Source organism: Symphodus melops (assembly GCF_947650265.1).
Source record: "Symphodus melops genome assembly, chromosome: 3".
Taxonomy (NCBI): Eukaryota; Metazoa; Chordata; class Actinopteri; order Labriformes; family Labridae; genus Symphodus; species Symphodus melops.
The window spans coordinates 15098801-15120152 of NC_136693.1; the positions used below are offsets into that span (position 1 = coordinate 15098801).

At 42.7% G+C, this 21352-nt stretch overlaps 1 protein-coding gene across 2 annotated transcripts in view; it reads left to right on the plus strand.

Annotated features, from left to right (window-relative positions):
- Positions 1–247: 247 nt before the first annotated feature.
- nkd1 (NKD inhibitor of WNT signaling pathway 1) overlaps positions 248–21352 on the plus strand; it is a 33071-nt gene continuing 11966 nt past the window's right edge. For both annotated transcript variants that reach the window (XR_013778712.1, XM_079338743.1), the window contains exons 1-4: positions 248–419; positions 524–556; positions 776–915; positions 20304–20361. Coding sequence is in view for 1 of the 2 variants with exons in the window: in XM_079338743.1 (XP_079194869.1) it covers positions 395–419; positions 524–556; positions 776–915; positions 20304–20361 (256 nt within the window). In the remaining variant the exon portion in view is untranslated. The remainder of the gene's footprint in view (positions 420–523; positions 557–775; positions 916–20303; positions 20362–21352) is intronic.

Below are 21352 nucleotides of genomic sequence, written 5' to 3' on the forward strand. Positions count from 1 at the left end.
GTTTTAAAGTATTGATGAAGTGTAATGCTAATGGGTTAAAAAAAACCCACTACGTCATACATTTTCATTCTATTAATTACTCAACTAATATCGACAAATCTGTGCGCGCAATTCAAATATTTCATTCCTGCAAAACAGGTTTTTTCTCAGTGAGATATTTTATCTTGAAAGTATTGACAGGAAGTGGTATACGTCCTGCGTGTGTCTGTTCAGTAGTGTCGCTCTGGATCAAAGGCTGCTTTGGCTTTTCAGTCATACGGTCCTGTAACCTCCTGGGCGCAGTCTACTCTCGTCTCCACGGACGCTCTTCTGTCTGGATATCGTAGTCCGCTCCCCTTTTTACATTTGGATTATATTCCTCTAATGGTTTTCAACACAAACTCGATGCATAGAAATGGGTAAACTGCACTCGAAACATGGTAAGGACTCTTATTCCTGAGAAAATCACAGCTATAGCCCTTGTGTTGCTGCGATACTTTCGAGTAACAGTCTTCATTGTCTTCTGACTTTCTTTTTTCCCAAGCCGCAATTTGTAAACCAAGGGAGAGTCCAGAAGGTAAGCGCGCTTTGTATGATTTGTTGACACATAAATAAAGTCTGATATTTTGCAGTTTTTGAACAGCCAAAAATAGTTTTAAAGACTCTCGGCTCATTAAAGGAACATTATATTGCCCGGTCCGACTCTTTGAACATGGACCGCTTTTGGGGAAAAAAATGATTGTAGCGCTACAATATTGAGTTTGCAGATTCTTACCATGTTCTTATTTTATTGTAGGCGACAGTTTTGTAGTCAATGCCTGTTTGGCGAGAAAGGGAATCGACGACTGGCTCGTGAAGCAGAAATACTACTGCACGAGCTCGCGCCTCGAGCAACCGGACTGTCACCACAAGAACAACTGCGGTTTGACTGCGCGGGTGAGTACGAAACTGTGCACGAGGCGAAGTTGCCCGTAATGTTCATCAAATGGTGTGACGTAATTAAGACAAGGTTGTAGGCGGCTCTTCCACCTTTATCCTGTCAGATGCCTCCTTTTCTGTCGTATGCTCTCAAAGTCTTGACAAACTTTCTGAAGGCTGTGCATAGAAAGGCGTGCACCACAAATGTCGTGGAAGGTGTCTTTTTGAAACTTTTGCACTTGGTGTGTTATTTCTTTTTTTTGCTTATTTCACTCACTGAAATATCTGCCATTCTGTCAACCAGCCTCATAATCAAAGTTGAAAAGGAAACTTCAAAAGCGCAAGCTGGCACTCTTGAAAAGAAACAATGCTTTTGAACACTCCCGTCCCCCTCATCTAGAGAACAAATGTTTGTATTATCCTATGCACTAATCCGAGGGTGTTATTTTTAGGTAACCATAGATCAAGCCTGAGTTGAAAGCGAATTGTGACAGTCTGGTGACAAGTGTGGATTGTAAACGCTGGGGAAGAAATGTTGGAGGTCATGCTTGTTCTGTATTTTGGCATAGCTGTAAACACTGTGCTGTTGTTGTCAAGTGAAGAAAATATCATTTGGAATTGCTTCACAAGAGCTTTAAGCCTCTTTGGTTTGCGATGCCTTTCCCAAAGGCAGCATGTTTGAGGAATTGAAGCCCATCAAGACAAAAGGAACATCACTTCCTCCACCCACAAGCCAGACTATTCAAGTGGAAATACATATTGAACGCAGCCTAAAATTTCGGATTTCTTGCATTTGAACAATAGTGCAGCTATGTTGTAATGCCAGGTGGCAGAAATGTCTTTAAAGATATTTAACAGCTCCTTTAGTATCTTGATGTTTTGAAAGAATCCCATTTTCATCAGCAAGTCGCTGTGTGGTAAAATACACAGCCAGCTTAAAAACAGCTTACTCTGCCTCCCATTTGCTGTTTATCATAACACAACCCTTGAAATGATGCTTTATTAAATGTTTATTTTGAAGGCAAAAGCCCCTATAAGTACACATAGATTGGATCGTTTAGCTGCTGTAAAACTCCTTTTTCACATTGAAAGGCAAAATGTGAAACTTCTGAACACGGAGGAGCTGAAATATCTCGTGATTTCCTGATGAGTATGGCCTTAAATCTATCACTGTTTTGTTTTGTGCAGGAGGTTTTTTTTTCCGACATAGCTTTGCTTTCCTGAAGCGCAGGCAAGGGTTAGTGAAGAGAGGGAGGCTGGTCCTTTTGTGAATCTGGCATCCTGAAGTGACATGCAAGCGATCCAGTGTGTTTGAGTTTTGGAAGGTTTGAACTTAATCAATAAACTCAGTTATCACAGGATCCAACCAACTGCTTTGTTCTTTGGGTGTTTTATTTTTATTTTTTTATTTATTTATTTGTTTGTGTGTGTGTGTGTGTGTGTGTGTGTGTGTGTGTGTGTGTGTGTGTGTGTTGGGGGGGGTGTTAGGTTATTGAGTGTGTCAGCTGTGAAAGCCGTGCTTCATACACTGCTGCTTGTGTGTTCAGTAAGTTTTATAGGCTTCAGGCAATCTAAGCGTTTGAATCCACACTATTACCATGTCATTACTATACATTATTACCACAAAAAAGAAATACTACTTCCTTTGTTCCTGGAGTAATCCATGTGCTTTCCCCAACAACATTGGTGTGTTTAGTTTGTGGCTGTGGCAAACTGGTTTGATGTTCTTGGAAAAAGTGCAGTTAGGTTGAGCTCAGTTTGTGTAAATAATTCACGTCTGCGTACCTGATGGCTGTTTGAGCTCAGTGCGAAAACGAATTAAAGAAGAAAGGTGTTGTCCATCATCAATATTTATTTTTTGTGTTGTGAATATAATACTGTAAATACGAAAACAATGTAGCCGTTGGTTTCCTTATTTCTTAGATCTGAGCGTCATGTTAAAGACTGTGAGCAGGTCACACAGTGAATTCCGGAGCTGAAGCATTGAGTGACACATGAACTGATCTTAGGTGATTTTGTATTGAACATGGAACCAGTGGACTGTAATGAGGACCAGTGTGACGTGTCCACATGTCCCTGTACATGTCAGGACTGTGTATTTTCAATGAGTTGGAGCTGATTGTTTGCTTAATAATCTAACCTGGTTAAATACATGATTAGAGTTTGATTTCTGACTAAACACAGAAGATTGTTTACACATATGTCACGAAGGCTCATTAAGGATGTTTCCTCCTCGATTTGATCACCAGGCATTAAACAACAGGGTTTTTTAAATGTTTGCTACAGTTGGCCCAGATTTATTTTTAGCTCAGATTTTCTGGAGCTGTCAGTAGAATACTGTCAACCTAAAATCCTCTAACTCAAGTTAGTGTTCATTTTCCCTCTTCTGTCATGTTCATAATGGTCATTTATTTAGTAAAAAGCAGATTCATCCCTGGACTACAGCTCATGGATGTTGATATTTCACTTTGCCCCATGCTTTCTGCCTCTCTAACTCCTCACACGCACTCTTTTCCTGGATAGAGCCAAAGAGTCCCTCGACACTGGAGGAGGAAACTGTTTCTGACACCAAATATGAATTCTTTATTTATATACAAAATCTGTTTAAAGAAATTAAATTAGACTTAAATAACATCCACAAATTGTGGATACACGTTTAGAAAACACATTTTTTAAGCCTGTGTAAAGCCAACTTTATCGTCACGTGTGTGAAAAGTCTTCACTCTCTAAGGACATTTTTAAAAGCTGGACCCTGTGCTGCCTTGAGGATAAAACAGAATATGAACTCTTGGATGTAACTGTCTCCGCTTTAAAAGCTGTCCATGTTTGAAAGAATACCTGGTCAGATAGTTATTTGTTCTCACCGATCTTTGAGCGCCCCTCTCAGCTGAAACAGGGTCCAGGAGAATGTGGGTCAGGTGTCAACACTGGGGGAAGACATGGCATGGAATTCTTTGGAGGAGTTTTACAAACCTTGTTTCCTGTGAAAATGCTGATTGTTGATTGGAAGAACGTGTCACATTAGCAGTGTGTCTTCAGTAATGCTTTTTTTGTAATGGCTGTTGCGGCTGAATGAACATGGAGAGATACGTCGAGACGCTCTGGAAGGCTTAACGGATTCATGAGACCTGCGCTCCGATGCAGGGTTTGTTTGAGTTTGACGGACAGTGAGTGAGTGGTGTGGGCAGGTGGATCTGTGGTTCTCAACATATGAGATGTACATCATGTGAGCCTTGGCACACTTTGTCCCCTGTGTACACTATGGTGTCTACACACCCATAAATTTGATATGTTACGCACCCTGTAAAATCATGCTGCTGACACAGATATTTATAGAGCTGAAAATTTTCACTACTGACTCGGAAGTTCAAATTTCCCATGGTTGGTTCAGAAGGTTGCTCCTCTCGCCAACAAATGAAAGAAAAGAGCCCCAAAAAAAGGAGTCTATTTAAATTGTAATGCCTCGTAAAATGTCTCCTTTCTATCCGTAAATGTCCCCTCCCCCCCCTCTTCTGCCTCCCCCCCCCCTCTCCTCCTTTCACTCCCCTCAGGCTCCATCTGTTTCTTGCGTTCACCCTGTGGCCCTGTGGTGGTTGTGGCTGATGAAATGAGACTGCATTTGAAGTGGGGCTCGCAGCAAAGTGTTTGTAGTGACACTGACGGCTCCTCCTCCTCCTCCTCCTCCTCTCTGAGGCCCTGCCCTCTGCGTAGTCAAAGTTGCCGACAGTCTGTCAGAGTTGCTAACATCTCCAGAGCCCCAGATTGAGCTTCCATCAACTCGTATGGAATCGTAGAAAGAAGAAGAAGAAAAAAAAGAAAGCTGAGGTACATCTGCGACCGAGTGAAACACAAAAGTGAATCACAGTGAAATGTCAGCACCCACCTCTCTGTTTCATGGTTGTGTGCCAGCCCCTTTAATTTTCTTCAAGAAATGTTTTATTTTTTATTTTTTTTGGAAGTAGGCCGAAAGCTTTTAAACGCATCCCCCTGCTGTCTGATAAAAGACATGGCAGGTTTTGCGTCACCTTTCGTCTTTTTACCTCTGCTGTTTTGCTTTTTCTGTCCCTGTCATTTTTACAAAGCGAGGCCCTTTTTTGTCTGCGAGCTGAAAGCACCTTTCAAATGCAGACTCCTCTTCCTCTCTCTCTCTCTCTCTCTCCTCTTCTTTCGCTCCTCTCCCTCAGCGTTCTCTTTTCCCACCGGCTGGCCTCTTGTGCGTGCTGTGTGACGCATGTCTCTCTCCCACTGGGCTCTACCCCCTCTGTGCTCCCAAGGGACCGAGGGCCTGTTGTCGCTCTTTGAAGAGGCTGAGAGAAAAGTTTTGAGCCACACTCTAAAGAGAAGAAAAGCCCTGGCCTTTGGGGAGGAGGGGTAGCACCTGGCCATAGAGGGGCTCTGTGATTTTTTTTTTTCTCCCCCCTACATGAGAAAATGGGGTGGAAAGATGTGGCTGACGTCAACATAGCAAAGAGACTGGGAGGTTTGAAAACGTGCAGGTAGCTTCGATGTCATATCCGGCATCATATCACATAAAAAAGCTGGTAAAAAACGTCAAAGCAGAGAGAATAATTCTCGGTAGATCTTTTCCAAAACAGATTTCCGCGAGCTAGTCGCGTAACACAAAAGATGCATGATCAGGTTTTAGTCGTCTCTTAGAACATCTCAACGCACCAAAACCAAAGTTTAAAGTTTGCCAAATCAAAGATCTCCTGTCATTTCTAGTTGCCATTCTGCTCATGTATTTGTCATCTTAATGTTATCAGAAGTGAAACTGGCTCCCATGTTATGTGTAAATCTGTTCACACAACGTGAATGTGAGTGTCTGAAATCAGCTGTACGGATGTACTCCAGAGATCAAAGTCTTCTGAGGCAATGTGCTCTAAATCTCAGAGTAATCCTCTGAGCTCCGATTTTGCTTTGTTTCCCCAAATACATGCTCGGTTTGGAGCGCTTGGATAGCTGTTGATCAAAGTGTCTCTCACCACCCTCTTCACGGTGACATTTGGTGTCTGGGGTTGGGTTCCACCCTTGAGGCTGTCATTAATTCCACTATCGTAAGAAGTGGTTTGATTTTCGGGACGAGCTGCTGTTTAGGACTCAGGCTCCGTTTGAAATGGATCGTGTGGGACAAGCATGTGCCCGGTAAATAGTAATGCTTTGATACGCTGGGCAGAAAATCAGTCCAAATCCAGAACTCATTATCAACATCATCCGTTATGCTAACACATCCTCAACCTTTTCATGTGTGTGCTAGCCTTGGAGGAGTTGCTTCCCACTGTTGGCTTGAAATAGGTTAGAAAGGAGAGCAATTATTGTTGAGTACTTTCCTCGATGGATAACACGTAGTAGAGCTGGGACGATGCGTCATTCGTTGACATGAATCATTTGCGCCGACGCGTCGTCCCAAACAACTCTATTGTCACGCACTCCGGTCCAGTGGTTGCAGAAATGCACCAGAAAGCTCATCGAAGAATTCACACAATAGCGGCGTGCGTTCGTGCATTAACAGCAGCGCGAGCACAGAGGAGCAACATGTCGCAAAACAATCCCGCACACGCTCTTCAAAAGTGTGGCAGTTTTTTCACTCTTGTCAATTCCACCAGCTCCGTGTGCACTGTGTGTCTGACTCCCTGTCCCGCTTGATTTTTCTCTGCTATGTTGACGGTAGTTTGCGGACTGCAAAATTCCACACAAGTACGACAGTGATTGAATATTTGAAGAGAAAACATCCAGGAGCTCTGTGTCAGGACGGCAGCAGAATACATTGTGTGAATAGTTACTATCGATCAAGTAATGTGATATAATCGATAAGTGAAAAATGAATCGCTCGATGAATCATTTGAAACATAATCGTTTGGGACAGCTCTGATGAATAGATTCTAGGGACGCAACAATAGTCAAACATACCACAGCTTTTCAGTTCTGACGACCGGGCTGTTTGGATGTTATTTTAGTGTTTCAGTCTTTGGAGTTCAGGCTTTTTCACAGGGACAGCAAGAAGTTTAGAACCAAAACGGTTGACTCATTGTGTCTGCTGTAGTCTGTTGCTGTAAACTTGGCCCAACTCTGAAAGTGTTATCATTTTACTCACTCCACTTTTTTTTTTGTTTACAGTCTTCTCTTCCTTTTCCTTATGCTCAACCCAAACTGCACATGTCGCCTCACAGGCCTGATTTGAAAGATGGCGGTGCTTCCTCGTACCGAAGCCTCTCCTCCCTGTTCGGGGTGTAAACGTAATGTGTGAGATCTGACACCAGTGTTGGTCAGCTTCCCCCAACTTCAGAGCATAGTGATTGGATATTAACTCGGGGGGGTGAGTGAGTACTGAACAGTGGCTGCTGTACTGAAATGTTCAATTTACACTGAAAAATGTTGCATCCCTAATAGTTTGATGTTGGAAGACAGAGCCTAAACTTTGATAACCAGGAACATAGATTTCTAATTCTTTTGATGGATTATTGTTCTTTATAAATGAGCACATTTTGATATCCACAGCATTATGATATAAAAAACCATCTAAAAAGAGCACAAAGCATGCTAGTTACATCAAGAATGAAGCTCCTAGTGTAAGAAATGTGTGCTCTAAGTTAAGCTAGACAGAGCTGTGTTAGTGTTTCAGGTTCGGGAGAAACTCCCAGTGACTCTGGGCTCCTGTGGTGGAGCCGGGGTCCTCTGAGCTCTGTGTTGGAGCGCAGTGCCCATTTTAATCACCCACTTAAAAGGCTCTGCTGAAGTGGGTGTTTAAGTGTTTAAACCCTGAATAATTCTTTGTTGTTTGTTTATCAGTTCCCCCTGCGGGTTGCGCTCTGGCCTGCGCAGTAAGTGCTGAATAATTTGACTGCGTATTCAAAGTGGCTCTCAAATAGGACTAGATCAACATCTGCGTAAATATCCAGCTCTCATGAGAGTCCGCACAGGATCGTGCATGCAAACTCATGTAGCATGTAGCGAATATGCACTCACAATTATACAAACACACACCACCCGTTTGTTTACTCGAATATGTGGATCCATTAATCACTGTGAACCGACGCAGCTCCCGCCATTATTCCCCTCCACTTGTTTTTCCAACGAACCGGTCGTAGGTAAACGGCTGTTGTGTTTATCTTCTTTGTGTTTGAAAGCTTTTTTTTCTGACCAGGGTTTGAAGGCCACCTGAGGGGAGAGGATAGAGGAAGTGGGTTTAGGTAAACAGAGATGGGAGAGCATTGTGCAGTCCACAGACAGCGGTTCCAGAGCTCTCTGGTTCTTCCTGTGGCGCCAGGGCTGATGGAGGTCTGGATTGTGTGCTATGGGATGTTATTGCTGGAAGGAAAGCTAAACAGAGGAGCAGACTCTGCACGCTGAAAGGAAAGCTGTCCTCCCTTGGTGGGTTTACGCTCCACAGGTGTCACGACCAAAAGAGGACCTTAACCCTCGAGTCTTTTAATGAAGCAGATCGACCCTGCAGCTACCTGAAGAGTCCTTTGCTGTGACTGTTTAACCCAATACTCCAACATGCCAGTTTGAGGCAAATCCAAAACAAAAATGTGGATGTTTGAGTGATTACAAGCCGTCTTCACATCTGCACTCCTGAAAGTCTAGACTGGCCCTGAAATACTTCTGAGTTCAATGTTCACACACATCCCTCACAAGACAAGACATGATGTAAAAAAAAAAAAAAAAAAACGAGATGGAAGTAGCAGGCGAAGCAATAGAGTTTTACGACGCTATAATTAGAAAATGTGTCTTTGTACCCTCTTCATCCTGTACGCTCTTTGAAGGCGGCATATGTTGCCTTAACCGGTCTTTTACCAGTAGCTTAGAATGTACCTCACATATACAATCTCCAGCTTTGAGGGGCTTAAGTCAAACAGCAAATTGTACACTTACTATATATATATATATATATATTTTATATATGTGCACTGTTGTCTCTGTGCGCATGAGCAGCACATTTTTGCTGCTGCAACTTCATTATGTTGAGAGCTGTGACACGAGCCACCAATTCCAGTCAGCTATGAATAGAACACTTTGCCCTGGCACCAATGTGCTTTTATGTAGTAGCTGAAGTATCTATTTCTGCTGCTGTGTTTACTAGAAAAGTTTAAAAAACTCAGTAATTACAGAGATTTCAGGTCCATAGTTAAACGGTCATGTGAGGGATGTTTAGTGGCTTGTGGCTGGCAGGATGTCTGCTCCAAACATGTTGTGCATTTGTCTCTGTGTTTATGTGTGAGTCTATGGATTCACAGTGTACTTGTGCAGTCAGTGAGTAGAGAGGTGTTTGGTCAACATATACACATTAGACGAGACATGGAGCTACGCTTCTGACTACAGCAGCAAAAGTTCTGGTTTTGAATGAAAAAGATTCGAGGTGTCAGAGCTTTCATTTTGAGGAGCTGTAGCGGTCTTATCACAACGATCAGATTTTATGAACCCTCCTAAATCATTCTCCTTCATTGTGTCGAACTGGATCTGATTCAGAGTGCAGAGTATCTCCCGTTGTGGCTGTTAAGAAATCAGTGTATCCGGAGATAAGAAAGCAATTTTAAGCGAAATACACGTGGTGCTTTTAATGTGTCATGGATCAGATGACAAAAAAATTCAGAACTAAGATGTATTTTAATTCAGAAAACAACAAAGACATCTAAGACAAGCATCTTCTCTTAAAGGTAACTTCGGATTGACCAGCAATTAACAAAAAAAAAGTGTTAGTAGTCTGGGCACAGATCCTTAAGCTGCATGGAGCTGTTGACATGACAAAGCACTGGAGTGTTTCTTCTCATTTGTCTGTGGTTAAAGGTTGAAGTGGCTGTCACTTTCCTGCTGCCCGCGAGGTAGACTTGCTGACTAAAACCTTGTTGCTATACCACAGAGCACTTCAGACTGGCGTCTGAAGCCACCCAGGCGACTGAAGCGCCGTCTCCCCTCAAAGGCAACTTTGACTTATTACCAAGACCCTCTAGACAGAGTGGAGCACATGTACTGGTAAACACAACACGCGTTGGCCAGTTGCCTGAAATAATGGCTGACCCACATGCACACATTCTTATTTACTGCGCCTACCCTTTTAGTCCATAAAGGTTGTCACATCCCTTCTGTCTAACTTTTGGACACGAGTCTCATCACTTTGCTGAAGACTCCTTTTCTCCTCTCTGCTTCTCATTCTTTGGACCTCGTGTCATTCTGAACTCAGAGGGTCATAATGTTGTGATTTGTTACTCTTGGCAGACAGAGAGCACCTGTAAATCAAGGCCAAGCGACAGGCCGTCTCCATTCCCCTTCTAACCATAGCTTCCTCTTGGGAATGTGAGGTCCCAAAGCGGAGTTCATGGGCTGCTGGAGAATTTTTTTTTTTTTTAAGGGATTCACCTCAAGCTCAGATTCATAAACTCACATTTTGCTCATGCTGCTAAATCACGCGGCCTAACTTCGTCAATGAATGGCTGTTAAGGAGACAATGCAGCCAACATAGTAAAAAAACAAAACAACAAATAACATATTGTAAAAGCAGTTCTGGCCATGTATATTGAGAAGATTACATTTGTGTGCGTTAGAGGTGGTGTTGACACGAGGAGTCATTAACTCTGTCATTCAACAAACAAGACTTAGACCCTTGACACCTCAACTCCTCTGTGGTGAGATAATGCCTCGATAAACAATGAGATAAACGTAAACTGCAGTGGTTATATATTGTTTCAAAAGTTAATAAAAGCCGTTACCTTGAGTCAAAGATAGGGTTTACTGCCTTCGGGGGCCGGCTGAGCTGTAAAAGCTTATCGTTGCAGGTGTAAAAGTTTTGTAAATGGGTCATTAAAGTGTTAGCCAACTTCACACATAAAACACGTAAAGGGAAGAGGGGGAGGGAGATGACTTCAGATCAGCATGTTTCTGAAGCGTGGAGATGAGGGCTGTAAATCTCTGCTAATATTCCACTGAGCCTTTCAGGAGGCAGCCTTTGATGTGGGTGAGGTAATGTGACCGGCAGTGTTTGCAATGTAAATCTGACGTGAAGAAATGAGCGCTGGCTGTGCGCTTGCATCGCTCCACAAAAGGAAGGCATCCAATCGCGGCACTTAAGAGGGGGAAAAACTCAGCGCGCAAACAACACGTGTAGAAAAAAACCCCCAAACAAATACACACACACACACACACACACGCACTGCACACACGCTTTACAGACACGTGTCTTTAAAACCTTTCATCCAGAAATGTCAGAGAGTTCATTTACACAGGCATACAGTATAATTTAGCTTAGTGTATAGCTAAAAGTGAAACTCTACTAAACCACACAGTTTTTTCTCAGCCTCACTGACTTGTTTTTTTTCTGTGTGTGTCTGTGTGTGTGTGTGTGTGTGTGTGTGTGTGTGTGTGTGTGTGTGTGTGTGGAGAATCTCTGCCTGACCTGTGTCGGGAACTAGAGCTAACACATTAAGCCCCTCCGGCATGTGCCGCCTCCTCGAGCCCCTCCAGTCTCGGTGTCGCTGACCGTGCACACTTTAATCATAGAGCAGTTTCCTCCAACCTGCCTGGTGATGGATCCGGACTCTGCGGCTATAATTTCCTTCCTTCAGTTGCAGGAAGAGAAGTGGGTGTGCCGTGACTGAGGGGTGTCAGATATGGAGGCACGGAGTCTGGGCAGAAGGTGTCTGTCTTTGATGCTCGCCTCTGAGACGTCAAATGACATGCGAGTCGTCTCGAGTTGAAAGAGTTTTAATGGGCTTACTAGAATTAATCAATCACTTTGGTGTCAACTGAACGAAGTATTCTTCTTTCTGTCGGCGAATCAAGCCAAGAAACAGCTGTGGGTCTACATGGGCTGCAAGTGCTTTCCTGTAAACACTTAATATTGAAAATATTTCCACCTCTAATCAGGCCTTGAAATCATATCTTTTGGTTGAATAGTTGACTTGTTTTGGGCTTTGTAATATTTGCCACAAAAAATCACAAGTGTGCAAACATTAGCTGTGAGGCTTTGAAGCGCCTACAAGACTCGACATCAAACGATTTCCAGTCTGCGAGCTCTGTAAAAGGCATCACATTTCTTATCAGATGCGTAACGTTGCATTGTAAAACCCGGCGGATATGACTTCCTCTTGACACCACGGTCTAATCATGAGATCTGTTTTATGTTGTGTTCAGTTAGTTTGTTTGGAACACAAAACATCAGTTCTACTGGAGGAAAACCAGAATCTAGCCCATTGATTCATGTGATCATGAGCATGATAGAAAAACCATCTTTGGCTTTGGGCTGGGTATTGGCAAGGACGTCACGTTACCAAATGTGTCATGGTGCAGAGGTCGCCATATAATCACATGGTGATTCTTTATAATACTCTAAATTAGTGGACATTTCAAAGTAAAGCTGGTTGTGTTATTGAGTCAGAACATTTTTTTTAAAACAAAAACATTCAAATATATTCAAAAATAGGGATTTGGCAATACCGGAATTTAAAACTTCAATATGATACTGGTAAAAAAAAATCCCACAGTGTCAATACCTGATTTGATATCATGGCAACAAAAATATAAGCCCTTGACCGGTGTTGTAAACGTTCTTCTTCTTTTTATTAATAAATATCCTTTTAATCATTGCTGGTCCTCAAAAAGTCTGCAAACAAATACAAGCTCATTTGAAATTCTGTTAACAGTGAAAAGAATAAAAAAACAAAACAAAAACAAGGAAATGCTGAGCATGATTCTCCCCATTAAAAAGGCCAATCAAAGTATTTTGAAACGTTTCATCTCAGTGTTCACTCATGATTTGAAGGGTGTGTCTGTGTCTCTATCTGAATTCTGGCCTCATATTTTCAGCTCACTGCAAACACTTTGTAGTTTAGGATTCAACTAAAACAAGAGATCAGCTATGATTGCCGTTTAGCTCCTGTGTTCACTGTCCGTCTGCAACAGACACAAACATAAATTTAGAAACTTAATGACATGCCAAAAGGACTTTACCAACGCCTGGATCTGCCAGCCTTTAAATTTGAACAGTGGCTGTGTAAGAGCAGCAGGAGTGTGGTGCAGAGACACACACAGTAAGCAGTGCATACACACACGTCTAGCTCCTTCTTGCAAGTTTGCGTGGAAAAGTTTATGTAAACGAACGAATGAACTGCATACATACATGCAAGTAGGAGCTAGTTCCCTTTGTGTGCTTTCACCATCTCCGGTCAGATCTTCAGCTTTCCACAGCCATGACACAGACAGACTGTTCAGATTCACACATCAGCAAATATACTGATGTTCATAAAGTCCATTTGGCACCTCGTTCAGATGCTTATGTTTTGTTAGCGTCGTCTTTCACAGACTAGGGATAATGCAAGGTCACTGCTGGCAATCATTGGAATAAGATTCAAATAACAATTAAAATACAGAGATGAGATATATTAAAATGGGTCCATACCCTATACCCTCAATCCTCCTCTTTATACCTTTTTAACCTGTTAACATTACTTCAGGTGAGTTGGTATGTGCTGAAGGGCGAGACATCTACAGAGCGGAGATTGTTTTGATTACAGGAGTTTAAGGGAAATAGAATGACGGAATTCTTTAACTGTATTGATGTAACATTGTGAAAGGAAATCCTTTGCCACATCGATTTTCTGCACAGTCCTCGTTTAGCTCAGGGAGGATGCAGAGAGTTTGCCATGACTCTGAAGTCTGTGGGTGTTGTCTGAAGATGGGCCTCGTCTCCCACCCTTCCATAAATGGGGACTGTTTCGCGTCAGCTTTGCTATGCTATATCTTTATCTGACATCTTTATTTGTCGTGTGAAAACTGATCCCCTTTGAAGCTGGACTCGGGGGGGGGGGGGGGGGGGGCTTCACTACCTCACATCAACACTCTTTAACTTGGCTCGATCTGGCGGCGATCGTGTCAGACTGCTATGTGAGGCTGTTTATGTTGCTGGGAGGTGATGAGCACTACAGTGTTATGAACTGAAAAACACGCCATCCAGGATTAAGCCATTGCCTGATTACAACTGGTGGTCTGCTCATTTGTTTTGTCCTCCAGCAGTACAAAAAAAAACAACCTACCACATGTTGCAGGAAAGCCACTGCCCCAGATTCCAAGTGTTCTCCAGTGTCTCTCAGTTTACTCTCTGGGAAGGTGGAGATGACTATTTAATCTTCTGCAAGTCTAAAAGCTCATTTGAAGCTCTTGAACAAAAGTGTTTTCTTGGTTTCTCGGCCTGCTGTGTGAACACGTTGAGTTTTGAATATTACCTTGCTGTAGAAGTCTTTTCACTATTTGTTATTCAGGAGCCTGATCTAATGGCTGCTATCCAGCATGGTTGGAAATGAACACTTTAATGACACCGGCAGCATCATTTCATGATGTATAACATTACAATCAGGGCTTTTATTACTCAAGTAATATGTAATTCTATGAAGTGAATGTTTCAAGTATGAAAGAAAGTACTGGCATGGTCCTTGTTTTACTCAGGAGCATGAGCAGGAGTTTAGTTTATCATAATTTGAGGCTGGTAAGAGATTCAGTTATACATCCTCAAAGGCTAATTTAACTGCAACTAAACCTCAACTGAGAGGTTAAATAATCCATTTGTTTCTTTTTTTTTTTTTATAGCGCATGAGCTCCTATGAGGAGAGGGATCATAATTAGAAAGGCTTCTGTGAGTTTCACTTTTAGTTTAGTCGCCGTGTTCACTTCTCAGAACGTTTTAGCTTCGAACTAAATCTGTGACTTTTAAAGTTTTGTTTCTCTCTTGCGTGTTTGTATTGCAGGTGTCTGAGTTGTGTTAAGTTGCGACTGGAAGCACCCTATTTCCTATTCCCCCCCCTCCATCTACATTTTACTTACAGCTTTTATTGTGAAGAACTTGTGGGACAAAGAATGTGTTTTTCATTGAGTAAACTCAGTTTAAGCCGAGCTATGATTAGCAGTGATAAAGCTGTCGGGAGTAAAAGTAATGCAGAGGCTCCGTTGACCACGAGTCACCGCCACAGTCAGCTTGTTGTAATTCTCGGGGTCGCAAGACAAGCGAGACGTCAGTTTCATCAGACCTGCAGCGGTTAGACCGGCTGTAACGGAGATGCTCATGTGTGCTGGGCACTGCTGAAGTGACACAGTGAGCCAGACACTGACACGAACTCTGATGCGAGGAGGAGGAGGCGGAGCCTTGTGGCTCTGCTCAGGAAGTCAGTGAAACAAGCATTGGAATCACAAACAAAATCCCTCTGTCAAGTTACTTTTATTTACCCACCATTGAACCAAACTCACCTGATGGGTGATGCTGATTTCCCACCATGCTACCCAGACCAAAAGAAGATAGCTCTAGTCTAATATATATGTAGGTCTCCATTAATATACTTGTCTTGGACTAGAGCTGTGGCATATATTACAGAAATGAAACAATGACTTACTGAGATGCTCTTGTGCTCGGTGGTGGTTTTTATGTGAGAGTCAGCTCCTTCAGCTGTGCCCTGTATGAACGCCCACAGGTAGCAGACATGTTGTTTGGCTCTGCATCTCAGCCTTCCAGATTCTCCCTGTTCTGTATTTCTGCCTGACCCACCCACTTCACTAAATGATCCTCCATGTGTGTTTCTGCCCCCTCCATGTTCGCGTTGGCTGCTCCAAACTTTGTAGCTTCTGAAGGTGTTTTCTGGTAAAGGGTGCGGGGCCAGAGATGCAGCCGCAGCCCTTATGAGAATGTTTTTTATTTTTTTTCCCCCTGCGTTTTGATGGAGTGCCAGTAGTGCTGCATTTGCTCCAGAGGCCTGCCTCCGCTGAGCCTTGGCGCGCGATCAGGCAGAGCTGTCGTCGGCAGCATAAATTGTCAGCTTGTGTGGTGGGTCGTGAGCAGACAGCGAAGACACCAAGAGGCCCTGTGGGACTCTCTTTTTTTTCCACATACAAGCACATATTACTTGCACTTTATTGTACGCATTTTGCCCTCGAACACAGACTCAAAACTTAAAAAAAAAAAACAAAAAAGGTGCAGTATGTCCATGTCTGCGGTGCTATAGTAAGGATGATTCTGCTGACTTAACTTACCATGTCTGGTCTCTGCCCTGCTCATATTCACTCACTCATGCCCTTTTCACGTTTTATTGCTAAAGAACAAAAGAGACAGAGGACTAAGACGAAAAAAAAACCTCATACAAGATGAACACTGAAAAGAAAAACTGAAGAAAGAGAGTGATATCACTTTTGTAACTTTATTTTATTGGGGCTTGACTAGCTGAGAATCATACCCTGCTCTCCATCAGGTCCTCAATTAATTAAATCAATCAAGACTGTGCTCTGTCTACCTCTTCTGGACTGGTCACATTGAACTTCTTAATCCGACTGATTATGCAAGAGTTTCATTGAGTTGTTGTTAATCAGAAGCTTATTATTCTCACATAAATTTATCACGTGAGATGTTTTCATGGATCCATGGATTTAATTTTTTTTTTTTTTTGAAGAAACGTATCAAAGGATGTGTACGGTAAACGTTATTTTTCTTAAAAATGCTAATCTGTTTTTGGCACATGCAACCTTCTAATTCTTAAACTGTTCCACTAATAAGGTTTGCCAAACCTAACAAGACTTCAGGCTGGAGAGTGATGTTGTAATGGGGCAGGCACACTGAGTTCAGTGTTAAAGTCCAGTAATAAATCGCTCTCTGTGAAGGAGCATGAACAACTTTGATACACACACACAAACGCACGCACGCACGCACGTGCACACACACACGCACACACACACGCACACACACGCGGGCTTTACAAACACTTGTCCAAAAGGCTTGAAGAACCTCTGAAGGGACTGGCTGCTGTTGAAAGCTGGAAGTTTGCTGCTGTGGTCTCCACAGAGCATTTAACATCATGTCTGGAAAATTGTCTTTTACCTTTCTGCCTCTCCTTGGTTCGCTGCTCTGGTGAATAGTATTTAAGGTTGCAAAGAATGTTATATGTCTGTTAATCGTAATTATGAATGAATCGATTATATGTTCTGGGGGACACGCCTCACAGCAGCTCAGATGTTTCAATCCCACGCTGAGGTTTTTCTCATTGAGTTGTCCTACAGTAACCGAAGACTATTAAAGGAATATGTAAATGTATACTACCCCAGCCCTCGGAGCGAAACAGAGACATGGCAGGAGCTGCATACATTCATACTGACAGCACGGATGCACACATTTGCCATGGGCAGGGTGTCACACTCGAGCATGAGGAGCAAGTCCTGGGATACAGCCTTCGTTTAGCCTCGAGTGTGCCAATGTGTTTCTCCTCTGCTGCGTGTGGCTTCTTAGTGTTGTTGTCGCTGTGCCGAGGCATTATAGTTCTGCTCGTATGCTAATCTGAGACTGGCACAGAATTGGCTCTATTTTTGAGGTTCCAGTCATTGGTCGGACAATTGGTACACGTCCAGTTTTCCTGTCCTGCTGCGAGGTGCTTTCTTTCTTATGCATCTGCTTCAGACGGCTCCAAACTGCCAGAGCTGGGACGGAGGAGGAGACGCAGCTCAGCAGAGCTAGTGGAAGCACACGCATTGTTAAAAGTAAAAAAAACAAAACGTATGTGCTTCACTGACGTAGAGAATCGAAGATGGACCGACACATGGTGGAGTTTAACAGTTAGAAAGCTCTGAAGATCCAACCACCACAGAAAATCGATCCCTGTGTACAGATGCTACACTTCTATGTATGTACAACCTGTAAATAGAGATTACTGCTTCACATACACATTCAGTTATCCATGGTCATTATGCATGCTTACCATGGGGGCTTGAATTTAGCAAGACCTGGTCTTATTTATAGCCTCTATCATTTAGATTCACTGTTTGCAAATGTTGCATCAGAGCAGCCTCGTCTTTACTCATTAGTTGAGAAATCGTTTTCAGAGCAGGATGACTTGCCTTGCAGTTCTGGGTAAATCCACTTTGAGGTCTTTCATGTCAAATAAAACTGAGGGGAGTGAGATCAGGCCTTCATTCTCCGTGGCTCGACTCACTTACTTTCACGTTTAACATCAACTTTAACATTCAGTAGAATTGGTTTAAGTGCTCTTTATGAAAGACAGAACGGCTGATCCTTTTAGATGATTGTTTTATTAATGTGTATATTTAAGCTTTGCACTCAAAGATCATTATATTTTTTGCTTTTTTCTTTAAGGTTTGTATTGAAAATAATGTTTCCTTGCACTTTTTTACCTCGTGTAAAAAAAACGAGGTTGAACTGTCTTTGTCACAGCTTTAGGCGAATTGCTGGATTTGTGAGTCAGGAAATCGCAGTACAAATCAGGCAAAGCAGATGAAGCCAGAAGTTGTTGGGAAGATGAAAGATCCAGAAAAAAAAAGAGCTGGTAGCGTTTGTCACGGCTCATAAAAGTGACAAAAATGTGAAGTGCATTATTCAGGTTCTGGTGGGATAAAAAGGATTTGTATGTGGGTAAGAGGTCAAAAAAAGATTTCTTCTCTGTCCTGAAGCTGAGCAAAGACATTTCCCCCACTGTTCTTCTTCGTATGATTCGAAGCTTTAAAGAAAAGAAAATATAGACTCTTTACCCTAAATCATTAGTTCTTATAGAATAATGATTTTCTTTTTACCGACTATCGGTCAACCATAATGGCGTCATAGGTCCCCTGACTCCAGACACGACCAGGTGTTGTCTGGGAAAATGGTCTGCTGTGCGCTGAGGGACTGTGGTAGGCCAGAGCTCCATCTGGAGCTTGGGGACTGGGGGGACAGATCTCTGATTCAAACGAGGATACAGGAATCAGACAGACAGACCTTTGATTGGAACATGTGATCGTCTAAAAAAAAAAAAAAAAAAGGCTGGCTGACTCTGGGGAGCAGGGCAGCGGTGACTCCAGGGAATAAGGAAAGGGGATGGTACCACGACAACTTCAGACCTTCCAAGGAAGCAGCTCCAAACCAGGATCAGACAGAACGCTGGCTGGCTGACGTCTCACAGACTGGTCCACTCACTGCAGGCCTGCAATCTGGCTGCTGTCTAGAGCAGTGTCTGGCAAAAAGGAAACCAAAGAGCTGGATGACAGGGAAACTGCTCATTGACGTGAGGATCTCTTTCTGGTACAGGACCCCAGAAAGATAATTCCTGGGAATGCTGGGCTGGAACTTGGCCAATTTCTAGCCAACAGGAATGGACCAGTTGCATCCAGGCCGAGAATAAGTCTACCAGCCTAGAACTCGAGCCAAATAGAGGTTGGATAGGATTTTTCTGATTAATCCCCGTCAGAGAAATCTAATTGCTGATCGGCTTTTATCAGAAAGCAAAAGGTTGAACAGCCCTCAGCATATTTGCTTCATCATTGACTTTCTATCTTATTTTGTCAGGTAAAAAAGTCAATTCAAATTTGGTTTAAGCCAGACCTTTAAAAACGATCTCAATGTCTACACCTTTCACTTGTGGTAAAGAAACACACCTATTCATCTTTTGTTGGACCTTCGATTCTTAATCATACCAAAGCAGACTATAGTGAGAGCTCTCAGGAGCAGCTTCATCAGACTAGATCAGAACATTTGTTGAGCAGTGTGACAGCGGCCAGTCAATCACTCCTGTGGGTTTTTTTTGGCCACCCAGAGTACGTCAGCCTGCTCGGCACTAGTCTCAGGGGGGTGGGGGGTGGGGGGGGGGGGGGGGGGATCACACCAGCTGACCCTTTACTCTTCTTGATTAAACAGAAATCCCCTCACCCATTACATATGAACACACAAACAAGTACAGACAGATCACACATCTTTTTTTATTCTCACCCAAGGATTTGTTTGAAGAAGTGAGAGATTGACATCTAATGACCACCTATGATTAAACTTCCCTTCATGTGTGTCTTGGTACGAGGCCCGACCTGTGTCTTTGGACTGCGTGTGTATGGATGTGAACATACATAGGTGTTTGTCAGCGTATTGATACCTGAGCCAGACTTTTCCAGAGGGAAACCTGGAGGATCGCATGTCCCTCAAGTCTCTGTGGTATGCACTAAAAGACAGCGCTGCCAGGAGAGAGGGTCAGGGTGAAAACAGCCCGGGATGAAAACAAGCCGCTGAACATACCACTGCGACGATAGCTTCCCCAGCCACAGAAATAACATTACTACCAGCCCTCTTTCTCAGAATTCACTGCAGTGTGATTGAGATACTACTTTCATAGTTACAATTTGGACTGCCGGTCTCATGCTCAGTTTGTTTCAGTCCTGCAATTACCTTCCTCTTAAACTTTCTGAAACTACTTCTTAGGCTGGGTGCACAGTTGTGAAACTGCATATATAGATGTATAAAAGCTTTAATTTTCATTTGGCCGCGTCTCTCGCGTTGGACAGATGTGCTGTGGATTTGTCTCGTTAAAATTGTTTGTTTTGTTATGTGATAAAATTACAATGATTCTGCTTTATGTGACTTGAATCTGTGATTTATGTCTGATTTTCTCTATTTTTTATTTTTTTATTTCAAGGGCTCTCTGGAAGAAGCCTGCGCTGAGGGCATTGGAAATGAACACTACCGTTTAGAAGGTAAGCTTAAATATCACTGAGTGTGTTGACATTTTGATTGAAACGAAAACCTGCAAAAATACTGTTTGTAATTGCTCTCCAGCTTGTGTTTTTTTTTTTTTTAAGTGTTATTCATTTCCTCCCCTTTGCTCCATACCCATTCTCTAAGCTGCAACAATGTGCTAAAGTGGCTTCCTTTACCTTTCCCTTACCCCCCCCGTAAAGTGCCTTCTTTCCTCCCTGTTTTTACCTCTGATGTGATCCCGGGTTAAGAGCTGCTGGAGGAGAACGTGTCTGCCTCCCATTTAAAGACAAGATTGCGTGTTTGGAATATATTGGAAGGCACTGCAAAAAAATGACTTTTGTTTCATCTCTGAAGAAGTATTGATCTCAGAGACACAATGGCTGAAGTGATTTCTAATGGTTCAGTCGCTGAGTCAGCCCTTCCATCAAGACATACGCTGCGTATCAGACCTCACTGCTCTGATCATTCTGAACGCGTAAAAGGCGATTTTGCAATAAAAACTTTCAAAAGAGTATTCACAAATATTTCCATCTTATGGACCGTGGCTGTTCAAAGTATACACTTGTCAGGGGCAAGGAGAGGCAACTGTGTCTCATTTGTGTTTCACATGTTAGATCTTCAGAGACATGAACCTTTTACCGTTTTGGCTTTGCACCAAAGAGTTCAGTCGAGATTTAGTCTTTGATTCGTATTCTGAAGGACTTTGTACAAATGTCACTCTTTTGAAGATAGTATCAATTTAGTTTGAAACCAGAACAAGAGGTGAAGACAATTATTCATCGTAAAGTGGAACGCATGGCTCTTACATCGAAAAACACGTTATACTTTCTGACGACAGCTGTGGAGGATATATGTTGTCCCCTACACAACCGGAGTACACAATGTAGTGTAGTGGTCTGATCCATTATACATACTTATTTATATACATACATCTTAATGTAAATAAGTCAGAGATGATAGAACAACCAAAAGAAATATCATTCTTCT